The 14,221-nt window shown below is 50.5% G+C and overlaps 1 protein-coding gene across 1 annotated transcript; it reads right to left on the bottom strand.

The window, feature by feature from the left end:
- Positions 1-6,685: 6,685 nt before the first annotated feature.
- LOC129709275 (C3a anaphylatoxin chemotactic receptor-like) lies at positions 6,686-7,705 on the bottom strand. The gene has a single exon (XM_055655542.1). It carries the CDS (start codon positions 7,703-7,705, stop codon positions 6,686-6,688), a length of 1,020 nt encoding a protein of 339 aa, XP_055511517.1.
- Between the last annotated feature and the right edge of the window lie 6,516 nt (positions 7,706-14,221).

Raw genomic sequence — 14,221 nt, 5'->3', positions numbered from 1 at the left:
ACAGGGTCTTGGTGTGACCACACCTGGAGTATTGTTACAGTTTTGGTCTCCAAATCAGAGGAAGGACATTATTGCCATAGAGGGAGTGCAGAGAAGGTTCACCAGACTGATTCCTGGGATGTCAGGACTGTCTTATGAAGAAAGACTGGATAGACTTGGTTTATACTCTCTAGAATTTAGGAGATTGAGAGGGGAACTTATAGAAACTTACAAAATTCTTAAGGGGTTGGACAGGCTAGATGCAGGAAGATTGCTCCCGATGTTGGGGAAGTCCAGGACAAGGGGTCACAGCTTAAGGATAAGGGGGAAATCCTTTAAAACCGAGATGAGAAGAACCTTTTTCACACAGAGAGTGGTGAATCTCTGGAACTCTCTGCCGCAGAGGGTAGTCGAGGCCAGTTCATTGGCTATATTTAAGAAGGAGTTAGATGTGGCCCTTGTGGCTAAGGGGATCAGGGGGTATGGAGAGAAGGTAGGTACAGGATACTGAGTTGGATGATCAGCCATGATCATATTGAATGGCGGTGCAGGCTCGAAGGGCCGAATGGCCTCTACTCCTGCACCTAATTTCTATGTTTCTATGTTTAGGGCCGAAACCCTTCTGGAAATAGGCAACGTTTTGGGCCGAAACCCTTCCGGGTTTCGGCCCAAAGCGTTGCCTATTTCCTTAGCTCCATAGATGCTGCTGCACCCGCTGAGTTACTCCAGCACTCTTGAAACGTCACCTATCCATGTTCTCCACAGATGCTGCCTGACCCGCTGAGTTACTCCAGCACTCTGTGAAACGTCACCTATCCATGTTCTCCACAGATGCTGCCTGACCCGCTGAGTTACTCCAGCACTCTGTGAAACGTCACCTATCCATGTTCTCCACAGATGCTGCCTGACCCGCTGAGTTACTCCAGCACTCTGTGAAACGTCACCTATCCATGTTCTCCACAGTGCTGCCTGACCCGTGAGTTACTCCAGTGTGTGTGTGTCTGTGTCTGTGTGTCTGTGTCTGTGTGTGTGTGTGTGTGTGTGTCTTCGATGCTCACTGAGAGATGGTGATGTTCCATTTCCAAGTCTAATACCCTGCACATTTTCCTGTCAGTGTTGCCTGATGGATTGACGTGTTATTTTTGCATATTTTGCTTTTCTGTGCCTGAATAATGAACCCCCTGATGTTACAGAGAGAAAGACAGTGAGAGTTCAGACAGACTATTAAACATCGTATTGACTGTTTCTTTACCAAGAACAATCTTTGTTATGCATGGGCAGATATAATTGGATCTACTATGGCACATGTATCTCTGTAACCAATCCCCATCCTACAACTAACTCCCTCTGCCTGCCTTCTATTCCGCTAGAGTGAGAGACGTACAGCACGGAAACAGGCCCTTCGGCCCAACATGTCCATGCCGACCAACACGCCCCATCTACACTGGTCCTCTTTGCCACAGTCGGCTGTGGAGGCCAAGTCATTGGATACTTTTAAACCAGAGATTGATGTCTTCTTGATTAGTGCGGGTGTCAAAGGTTATGGGGAGAAGGCTGGAGAATGGGGCTGAGTGGTCAAGATAGATCACGGTGGTGCAGCGGGTAGAGCTGCTGCCTCACAGCGCCAGAGACCCGGGTTCCATCCTGGCTACGGGCGCTGTCTGTACGGAGTTTGCACGTTCTCCCCGTGACCTAGTGGGTTTTCCCCGGGTGCTCCAGTTTCCTCCCACACTCCAAAGACGTGCAGGTTTGTAGACCAATTAGTTTCTGTAAATTGTAAATTGTCCCTAATGTGTGTGTTTGTAGGATAGTGTTAGTGTGCGGGGATCGTTGGTCAGCACGGACTCGATGGGCCGAAGGGCCTGTTTCCACGCTGTATCTCCAAACTAAACTAAACTAAACTAGTCTCGTGGGGATGTTAGTTAATTACCTGGCCTGTCTGTGGCTGAAGATATGACGTGAATCTTTGTGTTCAGAGATGTGCTCGCCTTAATCATTCCAGTAATTATTCACGGAATGTAACCTCTTCCTACTCATTAATCACTAATTATTTTAAGTACACACATCTAATGATTATTCATTTCTCAAAGTAATATATTCCCCATTTATTGCTTTGGGAAAAATGCCATTTTATTTCTTGTTGGCCTTAATATTTTGCTCCCCAGATTCACGGAGAGAGTGAGCATGAAACAGGCCCTTCAGCCCATCCAGTCTCTGCTGACCATCTACACAAATGCTACATTTTATTCTCCCCACGTTCCCTCCTCAAGAGTCCACCACCCACCCACACACCAGGGGCAAGTTACAGAGGGCCAATTAACCTACAAACCCGCACGTCTAATGTCGAGACAATTGAGTACTTTGTGTAGGAAGGAACTGCAGACGCTGATTTATACTGGAGATTGACACAAAGTGCTGGAGTAACTAACTCAGCGGGACAGGCAGCGTCTATGGAGAGAAGGAATGGGTGACGTTTCGGGTCTAGACGTCTGAAGAAGGGTCTCGACCCATTCCTTCTCCCCAGAGATGCTGCCCGTCTCACTGAGTTACTCCAGCAGTTTGTGTCTCGTTCCATTCCGGTTTGTAATAATGGGGACAATTTCCACGTAACGTGATAATGTTGTCAATTAAGGAATAAATATCCGACAGGATAATGGGAATAACTCCAGTGTTCTACATTAATACAATGTCATGCAATCTATCGTCACTACCTGGGGCAAAAACAATTAGCATCTCATCTGAACGACCAACGGCACCTATGACAGTGGAAGTGATTAATGATTCAAATATGTAGCATAGAAACAGGCCCTCTGGCCCACCCAGCCCCCCCCCCCCCCCCCCCCCCCCAGCCCCACCCTGCACAGGGAGAACGTGCCCAAACTGCACAGGGAGAACGTGCAAACTCCACACAGACAGCACCCCCGAGGTCGGGATCGAGCCGGCGTCTCTGGCGCTGCTCTATCGCAAGGGATGTGGTAAACGCTAGACAAATGCAAACTCTTTACATGAGGGCAGCAGGGTGGCGCAGTGGTAGAGTTGCTGCCTCGCATCACCAGAGGCCGGGGTTCGATCCTGACTACGGGTACAGAGTTTGTACCTTCATCCCGTGACCACGTGGGTTTTCTCCAGGATCTCCGGGTTCCTCCCACACTATGAAGGCGGCAGGTTTGTAGGTTCATTGCCTTATTGCCTGTAAATGGCACCTTGTGTGTAGAATAGAGTACAGGCTGGCCTGCTGGTCGGCACGGGACTGATGGGCAGAAGGGCCTGTTGACACCCTGTATCTCTGAAACTAAAAACTCATGAGGTCATAAGTAATGGCGGCAGAATTAGGCCATTCGGCCCATCAAGTCTACTCCACCATTCAATCATGGCTGATCTATCTCTCCCTCCTAACCCCATTCTCCTGCCTTCTCCCCATAACCCCTGACACCCGCACTAATCAACAATCTATCTATCTCTGCCTTAAATATATCCACTGACTTGTGGCCTCCACAGCCATCTGTGGCAACGAATTCCACAGATTCACCACCCTCTGGCTAAAGAAATTCCTCCTCATCTCCTCCCTAAAGGAACATCCTTTAATTCTGAGTAATTCTCAAATGTATAAATCTACTTGCCTGCAACTGGGCCGATTTGCTGAATTATTCAGCCGGGGCTGATTGCTTCAAATCCACAACCGTGATCTCAGACATGTTTTATTAATAGTCGACAGAATGAGTTATGACACACACGTCCCGTTGAATTACCAGACCCGCGGCTCATTCACTAGAACCTAGTGGGACTGCATAACCCATGGAGATCTCTCAGTTAAACCCCCCCCTCCCCCCCCCCCCCCCCCCCCCCTCTCTCCCCCCCCCCCCCCCCCCCCCCCCCCCCCCCCCCCCCCCTCTCCCCCCCCCCCTCTCTCCCATCACAACTCCTGGTGAAGGGAAACACATTTAGGCAGTTATTGCCCAACCCATTATCCATTAGCATGTGTACGTGTGTTTGGAGGAGCCACATCTTACACCCCAGCAGTGTGAATACTGATTTATAAGGGGTAAGCCATTCAGAACGGAGATGAGCAAACACTTTTTCTCACAGAGAGTGGTGAGTCTGCGGAATTCTCTGCCTCAGAGGCAGGTTCTCTGGATGCTTTCAAGAGAGAGCTAGACAGGGCTCTTAAAGATAGCGGAGTCAGGGGATATGGGGAGAAGGCAGGAACGGGGTACTGATTGGGGATGATCAGCCATGATCACATTGAATGGCGGTGCTGGCTCGAAGGGCCGAATGGCCTCCTCCTCCACCTACTGTGTTTTCTCTAACTTCATGTAACCCTTACATCCCCTCTCTCTCCGTCCCACCCGCACCCAACTCACACCAGCTGGTGATCACAGAGTCCACAGCTCGAGGTGGCCGGTCACCTTTACCATCGTTACTTCTCTGCGTATCTTTCATTCATTGTTCTTTATCTCACTACATCACCGTCTATATCTGGCGTTTTACTCTCCCCCAACTCTCGGTCTGAAAAAGGGTCTCGACCCGAAACGTCACCTGTTCCTTCTCTCCATAGATGCTGCCTGTCCCGTCCCGCTGAGTTACTCCAGCATTCTGTGTCTATCTTTGGTGTAGTCTATATAATGTATCTAACGTCACTGGTGGAGGAGAGCCTCAATCAGTCTGTGGGCAGCTGGAGGCTGGGTATTAACGTGATGTATTTAGTGGCCCCAAACATTTGAGGCTCGGCACGGTGGTGCAGCGGGTAGAGCTGCTGCCTCACAGCGCCGGAGACCCGGGTTCCATCCTGACCACGGGTGCTGTCTGTAAGGAGTTTGCACGTTCTCCCCGTGACCTGGCTTCGGTAGGTTAATTGGCTTCGGTATAAATGTAAATTGTCCCCAGTGTGTGCAGGATAGTGTTAGTGTGCAGGGATCGCTGGTCGGCACGGACTCGCTGGGCCGAAGGGCCTGTTTCCGCGTTGTATCTCCAAACTAAACAGATATGCAGGGAATGGAATTTCTTCCCTACAGCCATCAGGCTATAAAAACAGACAACAAATAAGCTGTGAACTACAACAGATTATTATTATTGCAGGATATATGTTTATTTATTGAGTATGCGTACATGTGTATACACACACTGAACTTTGATCTCCTGTTCTGTATAATGTTTATATATTGTGTCGTGCTGCAGCAAAGCAAGAATCTCATTGTCCTTATCTGGGACACATGACGATAAAACTCTATTGACAATGGATCACGTGAAGGCAGAGAGATTGTGGGCAGAAGGGCCTCATCCTGTGCTGTATTGATCTGCGCTCTATGTTTAAGGAAGAACTGCAGATGCTGGAAAAACCGAAGGTCAGCAAACTCAGCGGGTGAGGCAGCATCTGTGGAGCGAAGGAATAGGTGACGTTTGGGGTCGAGACCCTCCTTCATCAGTCTGAAACATAGAAAATAGGTGCAGGAGTAGAGGCCATTCGGCCCTTCGAGCCTGCACCGCCATTCAATGTGATCATGGCTGATCATCCAACTCAGTATCCCGTACCTGCCTTCTCTCCATACCCCCTGATCCCTTTAGCCACAAGGGCCACATCTAACTACCTCTTAAATATAGCCAATGAACTGTGGCCTCAACTTCCTTCTGTGGCAGAGAGTTCCACAGATTCACCACTCTCTGTGTGAAAAATGTTTTCCTCATCTCGGTTTTAAAGGATTTCCCCCTTATCCTTAAACTGTGACCCCTTGTCCTGGACTTCCCCAACATCGGGAACAATCTTCCTGCATCTAGCCTGTCCAACCCCTTAAGAATTTTGTAAGTTTCTATAAGATCCTCCCTCAATCTCCTAAATTCTAAGAAGAATTCTGAAGAAGGGTCTTGACTCGAAAACCTCACCGATCTGTACTCTGTGATCACTTCAAGAGCGGGGACCTGCGGAAGTTTGTATTCCAGGGCTGGGAAGTTGGAAGTGATGGGCTGAATGGCCTCATTCTGCACTGAATTAACTTGGGGAGTGAGTGTGTGTGCAGCCGGATAGCCAACGCTTGGAGCCGATTGTTGTGTGATATTGGAGCGAGTAGTGGGATTATTCTGCCCAACATCACTGACGATGGGACCCATTCATTGTCAGACACTGAAATGTTGCAGGAAAACCCGTCTAACGTTGGCGTTAAAATTGACAGCATCACGCCGATCTCTCGTTGCCGGTAGTATCGCAATCTGCTCAGCGTTGGTCTGGGCCGAGTGAATTAATGAACACGTCTATTTGCTGCTAGTACACGGTCAACAAAGTGTTAAATGGTGCTGAGAATGAATCCTGTCTCATCGCCCCCCTGTGATGAACCTTGACCTCAGACCCCCCCCCCCAGCTCTCCACCCCCCCCCCCCCCCATCTCCACCCTCCCGTCACCCCCCCCTCATGATTCCCTCCCCCACCCCCCCATCTCTGTTGCCCCCTCCCCTCACAGTGACCCCATGACCCCTGATCCCAACCCCCCTCACAGTGACCCCATGACCCCCCTGACCCCAACCCTCCCCTCACAGTGACCCCATGGACCCCAGGCCCTGATCCCAAAACCCCAACCCTCCCCTCTCCCCCCCCCCTCTCTGTTGCCCCCTCCCCTCACAGTGACCCCATGACCCCTGATCCCAACCTCCCCTCACAGTGACCCCATGACCCCTGATCCCAACCCCCCCTCATCCCCCCCTCCCCCCCCCCCCCCCCTCAGGCCCTGGTGTCAGGGGTCTCTGTCTTGGGGCCGCTACTGTCCGTGTTGGCGTGTAGCGAGTGTAGCGTGGTGCGGAGACGGGTGATGAGCCGCGCCCAGGGTCCGCGCCCAACCACCACGTACAACAGCGGGTTGATGCAGCTGTTGGCGTACGTCAGGCCGGTGGCCAGGGACAAGGCGGTGGGCAGGGCAGTTCCCGCCCACACGTGGAGCAGGTAGAGCAGGTGGAAGGGCAGCCAACACACGAAGAACGCGGCCACGATCAGGTAGACCACCCTGCCCGGCAAGCGCCCGGATCTCCGCCGCCAACGTCGCCCCACCTGCACGCTGATGATGCTGTAGCAAGCCGCGATGGTGGCCAGCGGGAGCAGGAAGGCCAGGACAAACCGTGCCGTCACCAGCTGACCAAGGCGGTCACCATCCTCACGGTAGAAACAGTAGGTCTTCCCCTCCTCCTCATCCACCACCGTCTGCCGGAGAACAAGGAAGGGAACGCTGGGGACCGACGCCAGTATCCACACCGCCGCGCACACCACTGTTGCCAATTTCACCGTGCGGTGGTTCTGTGACCAAACGGGCAACGTTACGGACACGCAGCGGTCAACCGCGATGACCGACAGGGTGAAGACGCTGACAAACATGTTGAGCTGGCTGGTGAAGCTGAGGAGCTTGCAGAGCGTCGGGCCGAAGGGCCAGTGATAGCCCAGGGCCTGGTTGGCTATGGTGAAGGGCAGCAGGGCGGTGAAGGAGAAGTCGGCCACGGCTAGGTTCAGCACCCAGATCAGGCTCACCCTCTTCTTGACCTCTCGCCCCGCGATCCACAGGACCAGGCCGTTGCCCGACACACCCAGTACCCACACCAGGCACAGGGCGACCAGGAGGAAGGTCAACACTCCCTCACCGTCCAGAGTCGCTGACGGCCAGGAGCTGGAGGAAACTGACCACAGGTAGTCCTCGTTGTACACTGGAGGAGTCTCCATGGCGATAGTGTCCACCTGGAGAACAAACAAACTCATCGTCAATCATCAATCATCAAATCCTCAAATCATCAAATCATCAAATATCAATCATCAAATCATCAAATATCAATCATCAAATCATTAAATCATCAAATCACCAAATCATCAAATCATCAATCATCAAATCATCAAATCATCAATCATCAATCATCAAATCATCAAATCATCAAATCATCAATCAGCAATCATCAAATCATCAATCCTCAATCATCAAATCCTACACAAGAAGGTAGACAAAAATGCTGGAGAAACTCGGCGGGTGAGGCAGCATCTATAGTGGAAAGGAAATAGGTGACGTTTCGAGTCTCAACCCCGAAGGATTAGGTGACGTTTTGGGTCGAGACCCGGAAGGGTCTCGACCCGAAACGTCACCTATTCCTTCGCTCCATAGATGCTGCCTCACCCGCTGAGTTCCTCCAGCATTTTTTGTCTACCTTCGATTTTCCAGCATCTGCAGTTCCTTCTTGAACATTCCACACAAGGTGGTCAAGGGTTATGGGGAGAAGGCAGGGGAACGTGGTTAGGAGGGAGAGATAGATCAGTCATGATTGAATGGCGGAGTAGACTTGATGGGGCCGAATGGCCTAATTCAGCTCTTACAAACCATTTCCCGAAACGTCACCTATGCATGTTCTCCAGAGATGCTGCCTGTCCCGCTGAGTTACTCCAGCACTAACTCTGTGTCTATCTTTGGTGTAAACCAACATCTGCAGTTCCTTTTGACTAGAAACATAGAAACATAGACAATAGGTGCAGGAGTAGGCCATTCGGCCCTTCCAGCCAGCACCGCCATTCAATGTGACCATGGCTGATCATCCGGAATCAGTACCCAGTTCCTGCTTTCTCCCCATATCCCTTGATTCCGTTAGCCCTAAGAGCTAAATCTAACTCTCTCTTGAAAACATCCAGTGAATTGGCCTCCACTGCCTTCTGCGGCAGAGAATTCCATAAATTCACAACTCTCTGGGTGAAAATGTTTTTTCTCATCTCAGTTTTAAATGGCCTCCCCTTTATTCTGAGACTGTGGCCCCTGGTTCTGGACTCGCCCAACATTGGGAACATTTTTCCTGCATCTAGCTTGTCCGGTCCTTTTATAATTTTATACGTTTCTATAAGATCCCCCCTCTCATCCTTCTAAACTCCAGTGAATACAAGCCTAGTCTTTTCAATCTTTCCTCATATGACAGTTCCGCCACCCCAGGTGAACCTACGCTGCACTGCCTCAACGGCAAGGATGTCCTTCCTCAAAATTAGGAGACCAAAAGTTCGTTCCTACATTTTTAGCAAAGTCAAGGGGTGGAAGATTGCAACCTCCACGTGGTCCGCCCCTGTTTTGACTAATGCAATCGACTCGACAGGTGCACAGTAGAGAGCACACTGACCGGTTGCATCGTGGCTTGGTTCAGCAACTTGAGCGCCCTGGAGAGGAAAAAACTACAAAAAGTAGTAAACACTGCCCAGTCCATCATTGGCTCTGACCTTCCTTCCATCGAGGGCATTTATCGCAGTCGCTGCCTCAAAAAGGTTGGCAGTATCATCAAAGACCCACACCATCCTGGCCACACACTCATCTCCCTGCTACCTTCAGGTAGAAGGTACAGGAGCCTGAAGACTGCAACGACCAGGTTCAGGAATAGCTACTTCCCCACAGCCATCAGGCTATTAAACCTGGCTCGGACAAAACTCTGAACATTAATAACCCATTATCTGTTATTTGCACTTTACCAGTTTATTTATTCATGTGTGTATATATTTATATCATACAATACAATACAATTTATTTGTTGTCATTTGAACCCAGAAGTTCAAACGAAATTTGGTTTCTGCAGTCGTACAAACAAGAACCGAGACACGACACAATTCACACGAACATCCATCACAGGGAATCTCCTCCTCACTGTGATGGAAGGCAAAGTCTTGTCTCTCCCCTGCTCTCCTCATTCTCCTCCCGATGTCAGAGTCAAAGCCTCCGGGCACAATGGTATATGGACACACTGATCTGTTTTGTAGTCAATGCCTATTATGTTCTGTTGTGCTGAAGCAAAGCAAGAATGTCATTGTCCTCTCATCAACATCAGGGACACATGACAATAAATTCACTTGAACTTGAACTCGACGTGCACAAACGGAAGATCAAATAGAACAAGTTGTCCGACAACTTTAGGCTGCACATGCCACATGAACGAAGAACGTTAGTCACGTCGCCCACGTGATGTGAGCTGGTGGTTTAACGTTTGGCCGTGACCAGCCGTTACTGCATGTTGCTGCCTCTCGGAGTGAGAGACTCTCGGCACTTGCTTTCCCCGAGTGCCTGTGGGTAACAGGGCTGAGCAGCGGTGAGAGACAGCCGTTACTCTGGTGGTTTACAGAGTGTGGGAATGTGCAGAGATCATTCTCAGCTCGCGACCGTGTGTAGTTGGCGATAATTATCTGCGCAGTTTCATTCGCACTTTACATCTCCATCTGGTTGTGGTTTCTGTAACAGCGCAGAGAGCTGACGGGTGATCGTATAGAGGTGTATAACTTCATCAGGGGACTACATAGTGTGTGTGTGTGTGCACTGTCTTATACCCAGAGTACTAGAGTCACGTGCCAGAGATGAGAGCCCAGCGACTCTGTAGCAACTCAAGTTCATAATCATAAGGGATAGGAGCAGAATTAGGCCATTCGGCCCATCAGGTCTACTCCGCCATTCAATCATGGCTGATCTATCTCTCCCTCCTAACCCCATTCTCCTGCCTTCTCCCCATAACCCCTGACACCCGCACTGATCAACAATCTATCTATCTCTGTCTTAAATATATCCACTGACTTGTGGCCTCCACAGCCGTCTGTGGCAAAGAATTCCACACATTCACCACCCTGATTTACAGACTTTAGAAGCTTCCTAAATGTAATGACACGATTCTATGTAGTAGCTCTTCTAACTTTAATCAGCTATTAGTCACAGAGTCACAGAGTGATACAGCACGGAAACAGGCCCTTCAGCCCAACTTGCCCATACTGGCCAACATGTCCCAGCTACACAGGTCCCACCTGCCTGCGTTTGGTCCATATCCCTCCAAACTTGTCCTATCCATGTACCTGTCTAACTGTTTCATAAACATTGGGATAGTCCCAGCCTCAACTACCTCCTCCGGCAGCTCGTTCCATACGCCCACCTCAGTTACCCCTCAGATTCCTGTTAAATCTTTCCCCCTTCACCTTGAACCTATGTCCTCTGGTCCTCGATTCCCCTACTCTGGGCAAGCGACTCTGTGTGTCTACCCGATCTATTCCTCTCATGATTTTATACACCTCTATAAGATCTCCCCTCATCCTCCTGCGCTCCATGGAATAGAGACCCAGCCTACTCAACCTCTCCCTGTAGCTCACACCCTCTAGTCCTGGCAACATCCTCGTATTCTAGTGTATTGGAGAGATTTGTTTTTGAATATAGTGAACTTGTTTGTAGTTTATGTTGGTGTTTACAGAGTTCTTTGTCCACATTATGTGTTGTGCTACAAGTGAGGATTGCGTTTCCGTTTTGGCTTACAGGACAATCACACACTCTGGACTCTTTGACTGAGAGAATTCGTCTGAAATTTGCAAGTGGTATTCTGAAATCAGTGACAGGCGTCCACCCGCATTCGTGATTCACCTTCAAATATCCCTCTAGCCCTCCCCCCCCCCACCCCCATCCTAAACTGATGCGAGTGTTTGAGACACCCCTACCTCAGAGAAACATCTTCCATCGATAAATCTCACCAAGTTTCATGTTGCTATCGTCTCTCCCCCCGATCTCCCGGTTGGTCAACAAACACCTCCCATTCCCACACTGACCTCTCTGTCCTGAGTCTCCTCCATGGCCAGAGTGAGGCCCAGCGCAAACTGGAGGAACAGCCTCATATTTCACTTGGGCCGTTTACACCCCAGCGGTACGAACATTGACTTCTCTAACTTCAAGTAGACCTTGCTCTCCCTCTCTCTCTCCATCCCCTCCCCCTTCCCAGTTCTCCCACCACTTTCACTGTTCTCCCCCCCCCCCACAATTACTCTCTCTCGTTACCCAATGATCTATTCTATATTTTCCTTGATCTTAGCCCGTTTTGATCTGTTGTTTTCACACCTCACCCTTGCATGTTTCCCTCTCTCTCGACTCTCAGTCTGAGGAAGGGTCTCGACCCAAAACGTCACCCATCCCTTCACTCCAGAGATGCTGCCTGTCCCGCTGAGTTACTCCAGCATTTTGTGTCTATCCTCGGTGTAAACCAGCACCTGCAGTTCCTTCCTCCACATCTGTCAACTCATCTCTCTGCCCCTTCAGTCATGGGATCATAGATGCATCTCTCTAATCTCTCCTCCTAACCCAAGCAACATCCTGGTGAATCTTCTGGTCTGTACCCCTACATAGACACTTGGCTGATGAAGGCAAGCATGTCCGACACCTTGAGAAAGATTCACAGAGTGCTGGAGGAACTCGGAGGGTCAGGCAGCATCTGTGGAGGGAATGGATGGACAGACGACTGTTTGAGTCGGCATTTAGAGGTGTCCATTCCCTCCACAGATGCTGCCTGACCCGTCGAGTTCCTCCAGCACATTGTGATTTTCACAAGGTTGCCCCGCGTCTGCAGTTCCTTGCAGATTTCGACCGGGCTCTGCAGACGGAAAATAAGTTTCCTCGACATTAAGCAGAAAAGCAGAGACTCACCGAACACAAGCACACAGGGGGGCTGAGGTGGCCGTGGGTGTCCGGGGGAGGCTAGTACACTCACCTATAGCAGTCTCTGCCTCGGGTAGTAAACACTACACAGTAAACAATAACCGGAACGCAATACTGGAAATACTCAGCAAGGTGGAAAGGAAATGATGGTGAAATATGTCTCAAAGATGCAGGAAAGGTTACACAACTCCATCGAGGAGTTATTGACAATTAATGCAGACATGGGGGAGGGGCAGAGAAATCTGTGGTCACAGCAAGTTCGTTTCAGTGACTTTAACATTTTCATTAAAGTTGATTTTCATTAACTTTCGTAAATCAAGTGGTTGAACTTTTCCCTAAACATTTGTTTCCCCTCCGCACCTAAACCTTGCGGTGTGGGTCTGCCCTGACAAGGGAGAGGCTTCAGCTGACCCACTGTGTGGAGGTGAAGAGCAGCTGGATGTGGAGAAAGAGGGAGAGAACGAGAGAGGGGGAGAGAGAGAGAGAGAGAGAAGGAGAGAGAGAGAGAGGAGGGAGAGAGAGAGAGAGAGAGAGAGAGGGGGGGAGAATGAGAGAGAGGGAGAGAGAGGGGAGAGAGAGAGAGAGAGAGAGAGAGAGAGAGAGAGAGAGGGAGAGAGAGAGAGAGAGAGAGAGAGAGAGAGAGAGAGAGAGAGAGAGAGAGAGAGAAAGAGAGAGAGAGAGAGAGAGGGAGAGAGAGAGAGAGAGAGAGGGGAGAGAGAGAGAGAGAGAGAGAGAGAGGGAGGGGGAGAGAGAGAGAGGGGGGGGGGGGGGGGGGGCGGACTAATTGACTGGGTGGTTTACCTGTAAGCCAGTCTGGTTGAGGCAAGGAGCTGGTGATCTTCCCAACGTGGGGTCCATGTGACTCGTTACTCCAGAGGTCGGGGCCTCGGTGGTCTCCTGCGTTGAGGGACTTGATGCAACAGCCCACGGTCCCAGTAGACCAGCCCCACCCCCACCCCCACCCCCACCCATCGTCACCTCCTCAAACATTGGGTGCGTTGAGTAGGACATGTGTGACTTGCCGTCTACAAGCCTCGCTGCCGCTCCCTAATTAGCTCAGTCTCTGCGTTTCAGTGGCAGGAAGTTGAGGAACCAGGTAGAAATAAGTTAAAAAAAGAAGCGTTTGTGAGATAGACAGGGTGGGAGTGTCCTAGACTAGAGGGCGCAGCTTTATGGTGAGAGGGGCAAAGTTTAAAGGAGATGTGTGGGGCAGGTTTTTTTTACACAGAGGGTGGTGGGTGCCTGGAACGTGCTGCCAGGGGTGGGGGTGGAGGCAGATACGATCGTGGTGTTTAAGAGGCTTTTAGACAGGCACATGGATATGCAGGGAATGGAGGGATAGGGGTCACGTGCAGGCAGAGGGGATTAGTTTAACTTGGTGTCGTGTCCAGCACGGACCTTGTGGGCTGAAGGGCCTGTTCCTGTGCTGAAGTTGAAACCAGTGACGTTTCACAGAGTGCTGGAGTAACTCAGTGGGTCAGGCAGCATCTGTGGAGAACATAGATAGGTGACGTTTCACAGAGTGCTGGAGTAACTCAGCGGGTGCAGCAGCATCTATGGAGCTAAGGAAATAGGCAACGTTTTGGGCCGAAACCCTTCCGGGTTTCGGCCCGAAACGTTGCCTATTTCCAGAAGGGTTTCAGCCCGAAACGTTGCCCATTTCCTTCGCTCCATAGATGCTGCTGCACCATAACTCAGCGGGTCAGGCAGCATCTGTGGAGAACATGGATAGGTGACGTTTTGGGTCAGCACCTTTGTACATCTCATGTTCACCACAGATGCTGCCTGACCCACTGAGTTACTCCAGCACT

The sequence above is a fragment of the Leucoraja erinacea genome, chromosome 25 (genome assembly GCF_028641065.1).
Source record: "Leucoraja erinacea ecotype New England chromosome 25, Leri_hhj_1, whole genome shotgun sequence".
NCBI lineage: Eukaryota > Metazoa > Chordata > Chondrichthyes > Rajiformes > Rajidae > Leucoraja > Leucoraja erinaceus.
Note: the sequence above shows the minus strand (reverse complement) of the source record. Positions and strands in the feature narration are given on the sequence as shown.